Raw genomic sequence first — 17,200 nt, 5'->3', positions numbered from 1 at the left:
GATAGGAAGTGACGTAAGGATGGCGGAGGGGCGCGAGGTTTCAAGATGGCGGTGGCAGGGTTGCTGACCGGGAGGCAGAGGTGAAGGCCCCTACGAGGTAAAAGAGGCCAAGAATCGTCCCATCCCCGCTTCCTGCAGTCCCAGGAACCCAGCAGAAGTGTGAGTGTGCAGGATTGTTCCACTCCGTTCCATCATCTCTCCCGACCCTTCTCCGGGCCCGCGCGTTTGCCTCGGGGACACCAGGCCCGTCAGCTCCGCTCTTCCTCTCCGCGGTTGGGTCTCCCGGGTCGCGGACCGGGGGATCTTCGAGCCAAGGGCGGTGCGGCTTCCAGCGTTTCAGCAGCTGTTCACCCGAGTCAGTTAGCGCCACCTCCTGCCTGTGCTCGTTGACCGGCTGCTTTAGATTTGACGTCTTCTTGTACCTCGAGTCAGGGTCAACCGTCGCTATGGTTTCGGCAGTTGCTGCTGCTGTTGCTTCCCTTGGTAAACTGGGCTCCGTCCCACTGCTGCCTCTTCGGTTAAATTTAGTTTCCCCACGGTTTTGTGGCCCAGTTTCCCTGTCGTTTCTGCTTTTAAACCAAAAGTAGTTCGTGCAGACTAAGGCTCCATGGTCTTCTGTAGAAATCCTCTTTAATTAGTATCTGTTCTTTGTTACAGTTGCGGGAGAGGAAGGTCAAAACAGGAGCCTGAGGGTAATTGAGAAAACAGCAAAAAGATACAAGTCATCAAAGATTACGGGAGCCTATATTTCTACTAATGTTGCTTGTTCCCACCTCCTTTCTCCCCGACTCCCAGTTTTTTCTGTGAAGGAAATCCTGCGCAGGGTGAATTAGTTGCCACTGGAAAAGCTTTGAAGCATTTAGCAGAAATCAAGGCATTTGAACACTTGCTGAAAGAGGCATTAACTAGTGAACTTTTCTTGACACAATCTTCATACGAGGAAGAAGGGGAGGTATAATTACTTATATAGGCTACTAAAAATTTTATCTCATGATCTTCCCTTTCCCACCCTTTAAAAGTCTACTTTCAGGGGTGCCTGGGTGGCTCAGTCGGTTAAGAGTCCGACTTCGGCTCAGGTCACCATCTCACGGTTTGAGGGTTGGAACCCCGCGTCGGGCTCTGTGCTGACAGCTCGGAGCCTGGAGCCTGCTTCAGGTTCTGTGTCTCCCTCTCTCTGCCCCTCCCCTGCTTGCTCTCTCTCTCTCTCTCTCTCTCTCTCAAAAAGAAAGAAATGCGTAAAAAAAAAAAAATTAAAATAAATAAAAGTCTACTTTCAAAAGAAAGTAAATTTGTCAACTTTATTATTGGGAAGGGTAAGCATTAAAAAGTTAAACCTTAATTGGAACAAGAGAAAGAAGTAATATAATAATGTCTCAGATTAGTAAAAATCTTGACTTGCAAAGTATTTTCTCTCAAGCACGATCATCCCTTTCAGTTATCTTAAAAAGCACAAATCAGGAATCAAGTGGGTACTAGTAAAAATGTGTGTCTTGACATTCTTGGACACTCCTGCATATAATACTTTTCATTTTTAATATTTGCACCTTTAGTTATGTTTTAAGCTCTTGAGAGTCAAGAATTCTATCTGAATTAGAATGAAATCTGAATTAAATAGCCTTAAATTAATGAGTTTTTACTATCTTAAAGATGTTGGGAATACATGACAAGAAAAACCATGGAGAGAGACAAGAGTGAGCTGTCTGTTTTTTTGAACTCACGTTATTACCACCATTCTCTTTTGATTCCCCTTTCACCCTAAATAGAAACCAAGGGTGTAGGAAAAGATCTAATGGTTTTTCGTAGGCATGATTTGTCCCCATATTGTCAAAGCATATTCTGATTCTTTTCAGTTGACAGAGTCGGTCTGTTGTGATCCTTTTTAAAAAGTTAATAATCAAAGGAATGTTTCTTTTCAAGAGATTGGTAGAAATTTTGTAACATAAAATGGAAGACACGTTGTAAATAGAGGAAAAATAAGCTATTTCTTTGTCTTTGCAGGTTTTTGTTTTTTGTTTTTTGTTTTTATGAACAAGTAAATCATACAAGTTGTCAACATGGGACGGAGATCTACATCATCCACCAAGAGTGGAAAATTTATGAACCCTACAGACCAAGCCCGTAAGTGTCCATTAGTATGGAATGATAAAGAAGAGGAGTGATAAAATTGCAAACATTAGAGAATCTATTATGCCTTAATTATAAAACCAGCTGTGCTAGGAGTCAGTTGTAGGAAGTTATCCAGTGTTCTTGGGAGTACATGATGAAAACTTTAAACATGCAAAAAAAATAGTACCCATTTTTTTTAAGTTTATTTATTTATTTTGAGAGAGTGTGTGCATGATCGGGGGAAAGGGCAGAGAGAGTGACATCTTTTTCTTTCAGATTCATAGTTACTTTTTAAGAAGCTTAAAAACTTCTGAAGATATCTTTGGTTGACATAATTAAAGGGTGCTGTTGGCATCTAATGGGTAGAGCCCACAAATGCTCCTAAATATTCTGGAGTGCATAGGACAGCCTCCCACAATAAGAATTAATCTGTATTAAGTTGGAGAAAATGTTAGTGTTCAAGATTTGAAAGTTTTATGTTTTCTCTGTCTCTAAAGGAAAAGAAGCCCGGAAGAGAGAATTAAAGAAGGTACGATTTCAGAAGCATCCTATGAGCCGTAGTGGTGTTTGGCACATCTTACTGTTTGGGATTAGTGGATTTCAAAACAATATTTACAATTATTTGTCAGGAAAGATACTTCATACTGCTTCTAACAAACCATAAAATTACTAAGCCAAAATACCATATTTGGAAACAGAACTGAAAAAACTTTGCAGTTAAGCTCATGAGGAGCTATTGTAACATTGTCTGTTTGATTATCTTTCCCAGTGAGTTAAATATCTTTGAAAGGAATTTCTTTTTGCTATTAAGGCATATTGCTCTGTTAAAAGCTACTGAATTAGTGAATGGAAATAAATATGGTTCTAAATAGTTTTGTGGGTTCCTTTTTTTCATTTTGTAGCTGTCGAGTTTGTGGCAAAGTGTTTTCCCAGAATAAAAAAGTATTTACTTTTTAGTATCATGCTTTAACACATTGAGAGAATGCAGATTTTTAATAGCTTTTAATGGGGTTTTCTTAGTTCATTGTTCAGTATCATATCTGCAAAACTTTTCTCTAATATATAGTTTTAGAATTAAGCTTAAAAATACTAAGATTTTTTTTTTTTTTTTTTTTTTTTTTTTTTTTTTTTTTTTTTTTTTTTTTTTGGGACAGAGAGAGACAGAGCATGAACGGGGGAGGGGCAGAGAGAGAGAGGGAGACACAGAATCGGAAACAGGCTCCAGGCTCCGAGCCATCAGCCCAGCGCCTGACGCGGGGCTCAGAGCCTGACGCGGGGCTCGAACTCACGGACCGTGAGATCGTGACCTGGCTGAAGTCGGACGCTTAACCGACTGCGCCACCCAGGCGCCCCAGGAATAAGATTTTTTTTAAGTAATTGCTAAAGACCTCACAAAATTGAAGGAAATACTTGCCTAAGAAAGCACACATAGTAATGGTCATTTATCTTTTTGTCTAAAGTTGAAATATTTGAGAGCAAAAAATTACATAGCTTTGGTTGTGGTGGTTGAAACGAGATTAGAAACCGAGGAGAAGTTTGGCTTCATTTCAAATAGATTCAGATTCTTGATGCAAATGGAAATAAAAAACTCATATGGGTGTCCAGTTTCTTGACATAGTGCTCTTTTGTTTCTCTAAGAACAAAAAACAGCGCATGATGGTACGAGCTGCAGTTTTAAAGATGAAGGATCCCAAACAGATTATCCGAGACATGGAGAAATTGGATGAAATGGGTAAGAATTTATAAAAGGCTAGATTTCATAGCAGGTATAACAGTCTTATACATGGAGGCAGGCAAGCAGGTAATGAGGAGAGCAGCACAGGCATGAGTAAAACAAAAGCATGATGACATTTGACAGTTAGGCTTAGTTTTAGTGTCAGGAGGAATAAAATGGAGGGGTAGGGAGCGATTTGCACATGAAGATCTTACCTAGTGTAAGATGAATCCCATTTATTTAGCTGGAACTAATTGTTATTGAAGTAATGAAAGCCTGTTTTGACCAGTTCAAAAATGAAAGCCTGTTTTTTCCAGACAAGACTGAATTCTGGAGGTTTTTGTTTGTTTTGGTTTTTAATTTTGGCAACTACAACGTACATCTAAGTATTACCCCACCATGAATTTATCAGTTTCCCATTTTTCCCAATGAGAAGATCAGACACTTGACCCACTTAGTAAGGTGGTAGAAGTCATCAAATACTTAAAATCTAATTTTATAGAATATCGTACTAGGATTTCTCCCTTTTTTCACATTTCTTTGAGTAATTTTACCCAGTTTCTTCATATGCATCTTCAGTGTCACAAGTTTTTTTTTATAACTGGAATCATACAAATAACTTATTATCTTTCCTTGAATCAAAGTTGCTTGAGAATTGTCTCTGTGATGCTACCACTGGAAATTTTATCCCAACCCACAAAGATCCATTCAGAACATGGGATTTTTTATTTTTCTGCCTCCTTTACCTTTTTTTAATTTTTATTTTTTTTAATTTTTTTTTTTTTTAATTTACATCCAAGTTAGCATATAGTGAGTTTAGGAATAGAAGCCAGTGATTCATCCCTCTGTATAACACCCAGTGCTCATCCCAACAAGTGTCCTTTATGCCCCTTGCCCATTTAGCCCATCCCCCTACCTACACCCCATCCAGCAACCCTCCATTTGTTCTCAGTATTTAAGAGTCTCTTATGTTTTGTCCCCCTCCCTATTTTTGTATTATTTTTGCTTCCCTTCATCCGTTTTGTATCATAAATTCCACATGTGAGTGAAGTCATAGGATATTTGTCTTTCTCTGATTTCACATAGCATAATACACTCTGCTTCCATCCATGTTATTGCAAATGGCAAGGTTTCATTCTTTTTGATTGCCGAGTAATACTCCATTGTATGTATATACCACATCTTTATCCATTTATTTGTTCATGGACATTTGCTTCTACCTTTTTTTTTTAATTGCATAATGAAATGATTTTTCCAAGTTTTGTTAGCAAAGGTTCCCAGTTTTAGTGGTTTGCCAAAAATCAGATAGTAAGCAAAAGAGGTACAGTGGGTCTCAACAATACATTAAATGAATTTTTAAAATCCAGTTATGTGGGATTATGGTATTAGAAGTTTTGTTAAATAATGTGGCAAATCTTGTGCATTTAGCTGGGGCAAGAGTTCTGGGTCAGATTGCGTGATCCCAGATGTTTCCCAGTTCATGTGTAACTGATCCCACTTGTTGCCTCTGCGTTAAATATTACTATGGACAGTTGCTGTCCCTGAGATGTCAAGACATTACCTATTAACATGACTTCAATGATTTTTGTGGTTTTAAAGGAGATAATAGTCACAATTGAGGTTTATTGAGCTCTTATCTTGCTATTTACCAATTTTTTTCCAGATGTTATTTAACCCTTGCAACAGCTTTTGGGTAGGTGTGTTCCGCCTGTTTTATGAGTGAGGAAACTCAGGCACATACTTTACTCAAGGTTGTGCTGTTAGGAAGTGGCAAGCTGGGATTAAAACTCAGGCATTCAACACTTGTATTAATCACACTAAGAATAGTGTGTGATGTAAGACTGTATCTTCCAAATAAATCACCAAGGTTAATAGGATTTAGGGAAGAAGATAATTAAACTTGCTATCTGTAAAAAAAGAAGGGAACACTGTTGATCAGGGCTCTAATTACAATTTATAAAACTTAACACAGTTTATAAAACTCAGTATAAACTAGTTTAGGCAGAAAAAATATGTACATTGACTCCCATAGTTGGTAAATCCCAGAGGGAAGCTCTCATGTATCTGTCTGGTCTACTCTCTTGTTAGCCTCATTCAGTATATTGCTAATGAACTTCTTGGGATGGAAGGTGAAATATGTGTGTGTGGAATTAGTGGGACACAAGGTCTCAGCTTTAGGTTTATTTTATCCCTCCTGTGAGGGATCCACACTTAAAATCTCCACATCCACATTTAAAATCTCAGAGAAGTATCTAGTTTCAGTTTGGATCATGTGCCATTTGATCTCTGAGTCAGTCACTGGCAGGGGGAGTGGAGGGAGGCAGGTATAATTGACCAGGCAAGCCTGGGAGTCTTGTGCTGATAATCCCTCTTGGGGCAGAAGACTTGAAATGAAGCCCTATGTTGAATACATGGAAAGAGAAAGGATTGTATGGTAACTAGACACCAGTCCACTATAAAAATAATTAAGTGGTGAGGTAGACACCACTGGATATTTTATTTGTGATCCCATTAAGTCATCAGACTTTGTTGTAAAGTAGTTGATGTCCCCATTTTCCAAATGAAGAAGTTAAAGATCATAGAATTAAAGTAAAGTGCCTAGGATCTCCGAATTAAAGGACAGAGTCAGGTCTGACTGAAGCCTCACTATATAGCAAGTTGTTAGCGTAAGGGAATGAAAATCGATTTTTATTACAGTGATGATGAAATCAATTAGGTGCTGTTTTTATAAAAGAAAGTAAAATTAATGGCTATCTTAAAAGGGTGGAATTTCAACAAATGTCTGTTGTACTTTATAATAAATTTTAGAAGTATATACCTGGTCTAGGTCCCTTTTAAAAGTTTTAGCATATAGGGAGATTATATTAAATTATATAGTTAGTTGATAACCTAAATGAAACAAGTTTTTGTGTTTAATTTGAATATCTACTCTTTTCTCTCAGAGTTTAACCCAGTGCAGCAACCACAGTTAAATGAGAAGGTGCTGAAAGACAAGCGTAAAAAGCTGCGTGAAACCTTTGAACGTATTCTACGACTCTATGAAAAAGAGAATCCGGATATTTACAAAGAATTGAGAAAGCTAGAAGTAGAATACGAACAGAAGAGGGCTCAACTTAGCCAATATTTTGATGCTGTCAAGGTAATCAAGTTTTAGAGAAACTAAAATGTTTTTAGATTTGCTCTTAAAATTGACAGTGTGAGAATTGGTCATATTCTTCCTCTTGACAATTTTTTTTTTAATGTTTATTTATTCTTGGGAGAGAGAGCACAAGCCAGGGAGGGGCAGAGAGAGAGAGGGAGACAAACAATCCAAAGCAGGCTCCAGGTTCTGAGCTGTCAGCACAGAGCCGGGTGTGGGACTCGAACTCACGAACCATGAGATCATGACCTGAGCTGAAGTCAGGCACTTAACCGACTGAATCGCCCAGGTGCCCCTTGGCAATTTCTTGTCAAACTAAACATACACCTTCTCCATGAGCCAGCAAATCTAATGCTACATATTTACACAAGAGAAATTAATCCATCTGCCAACACAGTAATAGCCAAAAACTGGAAATAGCCCACATGTCCATTAATAGGAGAATGGATAAACAAACTAGTATATTTATAAAATTGAATGTACTCAGCAATAAAGAATGACCTACTGATACTCAAAACCACATGGGATAAAAAAATTTTTCCATGGATATGTGTCAAAACATGTTGAACTTATTTCATAGTTATTCCATTTGTATGACATTCTAGAATAGGCAAAACCAATCTGTGGATGAAAAAATTTATAACAGTGGTTGCTATGGGATATTGTTAGGGATCGACAGGAATATGAACTATATGCATTTGTCAAAACAGAATTTATACATTTCACTGTGAATTTTGTTTCAAAAATGTAAAAAAAAAAAAGTGATATAGTTGTTATAAAGTAGGTAGTATCGGTCCCGCTTTACAGATAAGGAAACTAAAGTAACTTTGCTTAGTCACACAGCTAGTGTGTGGCAGAAATTCAACAAAGGCAGACTAACTTTAGAAACCCAAGCTCTTCCACGGGTTATATGCTATTTCTAAGTTAATTGGTAAGTGCTATTTATCATCCAGAACATTTAAAAGGGTGGCTTTGGTGCTAGATACTTTTAATAGTTGGATTTCCATAAACAGCTATTTCAAACCATAACCCAAAAGGATAAGTTGATGATAGGAGGGAGAAGAGCAGCAGAGCTTGTCTCTTTTAGAGGTGATAAGGATTTTTTTTTCCATTCATTGACAGGTTTTGGAAATATTGACAAATATTGGTATTGATATTTTTTCCTGATACTTATGTTAAATGGAAAGTCAATCCAGTTTATGAAGCAGCAGGTGGTGAATTTTTAGTGTTGAGTTTGTGGCTTGCTCTTACCATACCATTGAAAAATTTTGTTTCAGAATGCTCAGCACGTGGAAGTGGAGAGTATTCCCTTGCCAGATATGCCGCATGCTCCTTCCAACATTCTGATCCAGGACATTCCACTTCCTGGTGCCCAGCCACCCTCCATCCTTAAAAAGACCTCAGCCTATGGGTAAGGAAGCGGTAGCATAATCAGATAGCATTTATTAAAAGTACCTTTTGACTATCCAGTGCCAAAATTATTGTAGTGGAAATGAAAGACAATGTGAATGTAAGTGGTGCCCCGCCTGATTAAATATGAAGAAATCCCTTAAAAATGTTTGAAAAGAGGAAATAAATATCTTCTCATTATTAACGTGGTAACTGTAAAATTTTCTTTGTAGACCTCCAACGCGGGCAGTTTCTATACTTCCTCTTCTCGGTCATGGTGTTCCACGTTTGCCCCCTGGCAGAAAACCTCCTGGTCCTCCCCCTGGCCCACCACCTCCTCAAGTCTTGCAAATGTATGGCCGTAAAGTGGGCTTTGCTCTAGATCTTCCCCCTCGTAGGCGGGATGAAGACATGTTATATAGTCCGGAACTTGGTAAGGAGTGACTGTTTCTTTTGCTTTTAACAACCTTTCTACCGTCATTTTTTAAGCTGGCCCTGTTTAACATCTTGTTTACCATCCTCAGAACTTGGAAAATGAATGGGGATTACATGTACATACTAACAGATGGATAAGTCATAGAATTTACTTAAGTAAAAGCATCGTACATAAGGAAGTATAGAAATGTTTATTGTGTTTTAAAATAGGCTCTATTAAGAGATGTCACCTTCTTACTAACAATCCCTTAAGATTCAGATACTTGTTTCCTTTTCAGTTTTATTGCCATCAGACTAGAACATAGTTTTATATGTTCTCTATATAAACAAATATCTTGTATATGTGTGTGCATCCAAGTTTCCACATATAGAATTTGTTTTCAAATTTAAACCTTTTAAAAAATACCTACGTTATCAAAAAGATTTTAAAACTGTTACCATATGGAAATATTGTTAGACGGTATGAACAGCTCATATCATATACAGAATCTTTCTGGTTCATATACAGAACCAGAATCTGTAGGTTCATATACAGAACCTACAGAAACAGGTAGGTCATTCTGAGTTAAATAATAGTTTTCTGTGCTCTGAGACCCCGTGTGTATGTGGAGGATCCAGTAGTAATACTTGTTTCCTGCTCCCTCCTACTTTGTCAGCTCAACGGGGTCATGACGACGATGTTTCCAGCACCAGTGAAGATGATGGGTATCCTGAGGACATGGATCAAGATAAGCATGATGACAGTACTGATGACAGCGACACTGACAGATCAGATGGAGAAAGTGAAGGGGACGAATTTGTGCACCGTGATGATAATGAAAGAGACAACAATGAAGAAAAAAAGTCAGGTATGTGCTGATGAAAGGTCCATGGTATTGATCAATAAATACACCAGGCAAAGGTCTTGATTTATTAATACATCTGTAAAAATAATTGTGAATATCTTGAAAGGAAGGATCATAGCTCCATTCATCTTTATATCTCAATCTTAAAAGTTCTTGACACATACTAAGTACTCGGTGGATGTTTGTGATGGAAAAATAAATTAAGCAGTGTATGTAATAAAGAAGCCTATGTAATAAAGTCCACTTGGGGAGAAAAATAACTATTTCAACAGCATGAGGATGTACTTTTATGGGGATGTGTAGGGAAAAAGGAGAATAAGCACACAACTACTGAGAAAGCCATATTCACATTGTTGGTTTGTTTGTTTGTTAATAAGTCTGTTTAAATAACTTAAATTTTCTGTGTTCATTGTGTCTTCACATGAACCAGACCACAATTATAATTCAGGTACACTTGCAAGTGAGTCATGATGTAATGGAAACATCCAAAATGTAGGTTATGTGTCCATTTGATTATTACAAAATCGGACTGAGTTACGTGTACTTTTAAAAAGTAGTTATGATATTCATCAAGAAAATGTTAAGCATCATGATAGAAAGTGAGCAGTGCAAAATGTATAATAATCTCTCACACCTCTGTAGTCTTGCAGTTTCTTTTAAAATTGTTTTTGTAACCTACAATACCATATTTATGTGTTAGTAATACTACTGATGTATTTATAATGATGACAGATCTTTCCTCTGATATTTCTTAAAAATCATGGTTGCAAACCAAAAAACTTGGTTAAAGGGGTGTATAGAGCTGGTAACGAAAAGTTATGGAGGACTTACATAGGAGCTAGCACTCAAAAACAGCAAGTCCTTAGAGCCACAGCAGCTCCATTTTTCTCTGGCATTGTGTGATCCTTTGCCTCATTTTTCCCTTTTCCTGCCACCTTTTGTTACTCATACATACTCATCAGTGTACATGTGCTGAAAGTGGCTATCCTAACTATGATTTGGCATTCACCTAATATTTGTTCATTTTGTACTGTATGCAAGGAATTTTCCTAGACAAAGGATACAAAGTGAACACAACTAAAGCCCTGCCCACATGGAACTTTGTAAATGTTTACCAACAAAGATTGCTTCCAATGTTGTACCCTTTGGCAACATGTTTAATAGCGTCTAGTAGATAGCTTGATTTATCAGGTTAAAAAGGTCCCTTCTAGTCCTACTTTGCTAAGAGTTTTTGTAATAAATATTTTTAAGCATCTGTTGGGATGTTGTTATGGTTTTTAAGTTGTTCCATGTAATGAACTATATTCATGGCTTTTCTAATGTTAAACCTCACCTTGCGTTTCTGGGGCCAACCCTACATGTTTATGATGTATTTTTCTTTTAAAACACTGTTAGATTCTGTTTGGTTATACAGGTGGGTGTAACAGCACCGGGGTTAGGAGCTCTGACCCTGTGTGCAATCAGAACATCCGTGCATAACTTCTGGTTCCCCCAAAACTTAATAGCCTAGTGCTGACCAGAAGTTTTACCGATAACACAAACCATTGATGAACACACATTTTGTCTGTTGCGTGTATTATATACTACAGTCGTGCAATAAAGTAGGCTAGAGGAAAGAAAATAGTGTGAATGATTCATAAGGAAAGTACAGTTACAGTACTGTACTGTATCACAAAAAAAATCCATGCATAAGTGGACCCACTCAATTCAAACCCATGTTGTTCGAGGGTCAACTGTATTTTATAGTAGGTTAGTTTTGGTATCAGGGTTGTGCTGGCTTCATGAGTTCTGGATTGCATTCTATCTTTTCCTGTGCCCTTTTACAGGAAATTTCTGTAACTCCCACATTTGCCTGAAGTTCCTTGTAAAAATTATTTGGGCCAGGTTAAAAAAAGATTTTTAACTACCACTTCAATTCTATAAATTCTGGTCTTATCTCTGGCCAATTTTTGTAATTTATATTTTTAGAGAGAACTGTCTCTTATCAGGGTTTTCAGTTTTACAGGCATAAAGATATTGATGGTATTCTTCAAGTTTTTAAAATTGATGGATTTGAAATCACAATTGCATATGTTTACCACCAGTGGGCACTTCTTCTATTACCTTTTATATGCTCTTTCAGCACTTAACTTCTGCCAAATAGTGGGCAGCCATCATATCTGGTGCTTTATAGCATTATATAGTAAGCATTTACTGAATTTTGTTGTTCCTGATCTACCCCATTCTCTCCCTCCCCTGGCCCCTAAGGTCTGAGTGTAAGATTTGCAGATATGCCTGGAAAATCAAGGAAGAAAAAGAAGAACATGAAGGAGCTGACTCCTCTTCAAGCCATGATGCTTCGAATGGCAGGTAAAACTGGGAAAGAGGCGTGAAATCACCTTTTGGATATTTCCTCCTGCTAGTTCCTTTACATATGGTTTCCCATTTAGTGTCTCAGCAACCCTAAAGTAAATAATAAATCCTGTTTTAGGTTTGGAGACATTAAGGTAAGCTGTCCAGAGTTGCCCAGCTAGTAAGTTGTTACACTGGCATTTAGATCCAGGTCGGTCTTGTTCAAAAGCCTGGGCTTATTTCCCTCTGCTCCACTAACACAGATGAGTGGAATACTGTTTGATTCTTCCACATCTAAGTATTTTACTGAAGAAGACTATTGAGATAATTGTAAGAAAGCACTGAATTGAGCATGTGTCTTCAGGCATCACTTTTTTGCAGACTGTAAAAAATGAATCAGTCCCATTTACCTGGTTTAAAATTTCCTTTAGGTCAGGAAATCCCAGAGGAGGGACGAGAAGTAGAAGAATTTTCAGAGGATGATGATGAAGATGATTCTGATGATTCTGAAGCGGAAAAGCAATCACAGAAACAGCATAAAGAGGAATCTCTTTCTGATGGCACATCTGCTGCCTCTTCACAGCAGCAAGCTCCCCCACAGTCTGTTCCTCCTTCTCAGATACAAGCACCTCCCATGCCAGGACCACCTCCTCTTGGACCACCCCCTGCTCCACCTTTACGGCCACCTGGACCACCTACTGGCCTTCCTCCTGGACCACCTCCAGGTAAATTAGCACTTCGGTATTGTGAAAAATAATTACATCTCTCTGTGATTAGAATGATGAAGTTATTTCAAAAATATACATCATTAGTGCTGATGTTTTCTCCTGATACCCTAAGAGAGAAAGGATAAGTGCGATTTATTCCTACAGCACTGTTTGCAATGTATAGTACTTACGACAGCCGTCTTTTTCTCCAAAGGTCTTCTTTTTTCAGGGTTCTTTACTTCTGACGTTCGCAGGCAGAAACTGAATACGAAACTGGGGGTTTCTTTAGTACTGCTTTTTAATATGACAGGTTGGTCGAATTCTAAATTGATAGCTAGTGAGACTAGGGCACAGTAAATACTATCAAGTATCCTTCTTTGGTTGGGAATTGTTGGATGTCAGTCTTCAGAGATAAAAGTGATCAGTATTAATGTAGTTTGGCATACCAGTATAAGAAGTTTATTTAAAATGCGAACTTCTTGGCCATTTATGATTTTATAGTTGTTCATCCTGCAGTTGGCCAGTTAAGTTTTTTCACTTGAGTTTATCCTTTTCCAATTGGTGGTGCAAAAGCAAATTACCTATCTTACGCCCTTTTCAGTGGTCCTTGTCAATATCTTATTGTGTTTCAGGGGAATTCTTAAAGCACCCTGCTCTGTATTCCATTTTCAGCTTTATTTTGGACATTTAAGAATTCTTCTCATCTTTATACAATGTCTAGCCCAGCAGAGCTGTGATTGAGTATGTTTTTTTTCAGTGCTGGGATATAAAGAGAAATGATCCATAACAAAATTACTACCCTATCTGGTGCTCAGATATTTGTTGAATGAATTCAGTTTCCATAATGTTTTGGTCAGTTTTTGAAGTTACCTGATTTCAAGTTAAAATGATAAGTCAGACCACATCGGAGTTACCTTTATACCACAGTTACCTACTTCATGTTATTTGTCTTATGCTAATTTGCCGTTTTTCACTTTACAGGAGCTCCTCCATTCCTGAGACCACCTGGAATGCCAGGGCTCCGAGGGCCTTTACCCCGACTTTTACCTCCAGGCCCACCCCCAGGCCGGCCCCCTGGTCCTCCCCCAGGTCCACCTCCAGGTCTGCCTCCTGGCCCTCCTCCTCGGGGACCCCCACCAAGGCTACCTCCCCCTGCGCCTCCAGGTAAAGCTTTTGATTTATACTACAAAAATTTGACTACCACATACTTCATCCTGCTCTAAGGCATATTGTCACATTTCGATATCCTGAAGTCAAGAGGTATTCTAAAATGTTTTTTTGTTTTTTGTTTTTTAATTTTTTTTTTTTAACGTTTATTTATTTTTGGGACAGAGAGAGACAGAGCATGAACTGGGGAGGGGCAGAGAGAGAGGGAGACACAGAATCGGAAGCAGGCTCCAGGCTCTGAGCCATCAGCCCAGAGCCTGACGCGGGGCTCGAACTCACGGACCGTGAGATCATGACCTGAGCCGAAGTAGGGTGCTTAACCGACTGAGCCACCCAGGCGCCCCTCTAAAATGTTTTTAAATCGCTTTTGGCGTAGGTTGAAGTTGAGTTTTTCCAAAGGGTATTTGCATTGGATTCTGTCTGTCGTATGAAGGATTTTTCCCAGCCAAAGACCACCTTGGATTAAATTCTCCATTTGAGTAAGGTGTTTTGCACAGACAGGGACAGGCAACGCTTCTAATTCTGAAGTCATTCCATTTATTTACATGAGTATGAATTTAAAGTTTAAAATTATAAGGCAGATTCCCCCTCCTCTCTTAACCGGTATCAGTGTGAAATATGCAGATTTCCTTGCACTCTTAGTTTGTGTGGTATGTGTATTTCTAGTTTATTACATTGACTCCCGGTTTAATGTGAAAGCCGCCTTTTAAGCTCCCCGGATTCTCAGTGGTATCCGGAATAATTATGAGTCTGTATAAGTAATAGCATCTTAGGTTCTGTGAAACTTGGTACTTTGTATTCAATCTTAAAAGTGGTGTTTGAAGAAAAATAATCTGGAGGTTCTGAGTAAATGACAATGGTATGTCTGAACCATCAAAAGGACACGAATTCTTTTCCAGTGGTGGTGACATACTGTGATTAGTTACGTTCTCTCATTCCAAGGTTAGAATTACATTTCCTGCCCATTGGGCTACTTTTTTCAGGGGAGGAATGGTGTGAAAATCAGTAAATAACGCATGAGAATGAAACCCCCAACCTTGGCCTTGATAGTATCTGCATTACACAGCTAGTATAGTGTCTTGGGCTGTCAGATTTGAAATTTGACAAAGGTGACATCCTACTTGAAACCAGTTGGTGTTGTCAACTTTATAGATTAAAATAGTACATTACTCTGAGAGGAAGAAAACATAAGTACAGGGACACAAACTGAAAGTGAATACAATTTCCTGGGGCGCCTGGGTGGCTCAGTCGGTTAAGCGGCTGACTTCGGCTCAGGTCATGATCTCGCAGTCCGTGAGTTCGAGCCCCACGTCGGGCTCTGTGCTGACGGCTCAGAGCCTGGAACCTTTTTCAGATTCTGTGTCTCCCTCTCTCTCTGACCCTCCCCCGTTCATGCTCTGTCTCTCTCTGTCTCAAAAATAAATAAACGTTAAAAAAAAAAAAAGAAAGTGAATACAATTTCATGATAAAATATTCCTTCCTATCAAAAAGTATTCCTGAGTTTCAAATAGCAAGCAGCATGATTTTAGCTTATTTTTTCTAAATTGCCCATTTTTAAAAAACTGTCAACCTGTGTTTTTAACATCTTTAATGGTTAAGATGGCCTCACGTAGTATTCATCAGCCCGTTTTCGCCTTCGTTTAGGTATCCCTCCACCCCGTCCTGGCATGATGCGCCCACCTTTGGTGCCTCCACTTGGACCTGCCCCACCTGGGCTTTTCCCACCAGCTCCCTTGCCGAACCCGGGGGTTCTAAGTGCTCCACCCAACTTGATTCAGCGACCCAAGGCGGATGATACAAGCGCAGCCACCATTGAGAAGAAAGCCACCGCAACCATCAGTGCCAAGCCACAGATCACCAATCCCAAGGCAGAGATTACTCGATTCGTGCCCACTGCGTTGAGGGTACGTCGGGAGAATAAAGGGGCCGCTGCTGCTCCCCAAAGAAAGTCAGAGGATGATTCTGCTGTGCCTCTTGCCAAAGCAGCCCCCAAATCTGGTCCATCTGTCCCGGTCTCAGTGCAAACTAAGGATGATGTTTATGAAGCTTTCATGAAAGAAATGGAAGGGCTACTGTGACAGCTTTTAATGCCAGAACAGGTTTCTGTTCACATGAGTGGTTCGTGGGGAAAGAGGCTCTTACTAAACTTAGTGAAAGAGCTGCTTTCACTGTCAGGGTATTTTTAAATTTCAGTTCAAGGAATATCCTAAAATTTAGCCTTGTTCAGAATTTGTTGCATATAAGACAGAGTTATTTCATTCAGAATAGATTGGTTATTGAAGCCGTGCTGCTAACATCCATTCCCTTCATACCACCATTTTCATCCCGTTTGTTCCCCTTCTCCAGTTCTTTGGAAACGTGATCGAGGGATCTTTGTTACTTATTTGTTATGATTCTCTTCTTGTGTGCTGTGGGCACTGGAGTAGAGATTTCTGAAAAACAGTTTATTTTACCCCATCTTGGCCTTTTGTGTTTGAGTTATTTTAATATTTTCTTGTAAATATTTTGTAATATTTTAGTGAAATGGATCGCAATGTCATTTCCTAATACAAAGCAAGATATGTGGGAAGAAATTGTACAATTCTTTGATTAAAACTATTTCCCACTGACCTAAACTTTGAGTGTTTCATGGAATAAATAAATAAATGTTCTACACCAAGACATCCTCTGTGTTACTGGTAATATATAAATATGATATCTGTGTTATGGGCAGAAAAGAAACCAGTATTTAAAACTTGGGTTTTAAGGAACTACCGTAGCTGGTACACAATGAAACTCTGATTGAAGATATGGTTAAAACTACATTTTAAATTTTAAGGGATCAAGAAAAGAGGATTACTTTCTTTCAGAATTATCTTATTGGCTTTGGAGAAATTGAGAGGTTATTAATTGTGTGGAAGATGAGTCTTCTCAAAGATGATTTGCTTTCCCAGAGCTTTGTGAGCTGACACTAATTGATGATAAAAAGCTTTGAAACCATTTCTAAATCATTAGATAGCCAGATATGGTTACTTCTTTTACTTTATTGCATTGTCAGTTATATAAGCTTTTATTAGTAAAAGCACATAAGGGTTGCCGGGTGGCTCAGTCAGTTAAGCATATGGCCGACTCAAGTCATGATCTCACAGTTGGTGAGTTTGAGTCCCACATCAGGCTCTGCGCCTCCAGCTTGGAGCCCGGAGCCCGTTTCAGATTGTGTCCCTCTCTCTCTGCCCCTCCCCTGCTTGCACTGTCTCCCTCTCAAAAATAATACTAAAAAAGGCACATCAAATGAGGGACGCCCAGGTATCTGACTTTGGCTCAGGTCATGCATGATCTTGGGGTTCATGAGTTCGAGCCCCACATCGGGCTCTCTACTGTCCATGCA

The 17,200-nt window shown here is 38.9% G+C and overlaps 1 protein-coding gene across 4 annotated transcripts; it reads left to right on the top strand.

Annotated features, from left to right (window-relative positions):
* The first annotated feature begins 6 nt into the window (after window positions 1-6).
* WBP11 (WW domain binding protein 11) lies at window positions 7-16,494 on the top strand. Of its 4 annotated transcripts, XM_078450071.2 has the most exons (14): window positions 68-159; window positions 658-692; window positions 796-952; window positions 1,999-2,118; window positions 2,604-2,635; window positions 3,745-3,838; window positions 6,763-6,959; window positions 8,237-8,370; window positions 8,582-8,781; window positions 9,440-9,631; window positions 11,876-11,977; window positions 12,391-12,684; window positions 13,648-13,830; window positions 15,478-16,494. In XM_078450071.2, exons 4-14 carry the CDS (start codon window positions 2,055-2,057, stop codon window positions 15,909-15,911), a joined length of 1,926 nt encoding a protein of 641 aa, XP_078306197.1. In that variant the 5' UTR covers window positions 68-159; window positions 658-692; window positions 796-952; window positions 1,999-2,054; the 3' UTR covers window positions 15,912-16,494. The 4 variants fall into 4 exon arrangements, with proteins under 4 accessions (XP_081652241.1, XP_060514262.1, XP_078306197.1 ...); XM_081796115.1 differs by having other exon boundaries at window positions 7-97; window positions 658-952; XM_060658279.3 differs by lacking the exons at window positions 658-692; window positions 796-952 and having other exon boundaries at window positions 24-97.
* The last annotated feature ends 706 nt before the right edge of the window (window positions 16,495-17,200 follow it).

The sequence above is a fragment of the Panthera onca genome, chromosome B4 (genome assembly GCF_046562875.1).
Source record: "Panthera onca isolate mPanOnc1 chromosome B4, mPanOnc1 haplotype 2, whole genome shotgun sequence".
Taxonomy (NCBI): domain Eukaryota; kingdom Metazoa; phylum Chordata; class Mammalia; order Carnivora; family Felidae; genus Panthera; species Panthera onca.
This window is presented reverse-complemented; position numbering and strand designations above follow the sequence as displayed.

Coding starts and splice junctions, on each gene's coding strand:
- WBP11 (XM_081796115.1), top strand. CDS start 2,055: ATGGGACGGAGATCTACATCATCCACCAAGAGTGGAAAATTTATGAAC. Junction 2,119..2,603: donor GAACCCTACAGACCAAGCCC/GTAAGTGTCCAT, acceptor CTGTCTCTAAAG/GAAAAGAAGCCCGGAAGAGA. Junction 6,960..8,236: donor AATATTTTGATGCTGTCAAG/GTAATCAAGTTT, acceptor ATTTTGTTTCAG/AATGCTCAGCACGTGGAAGT.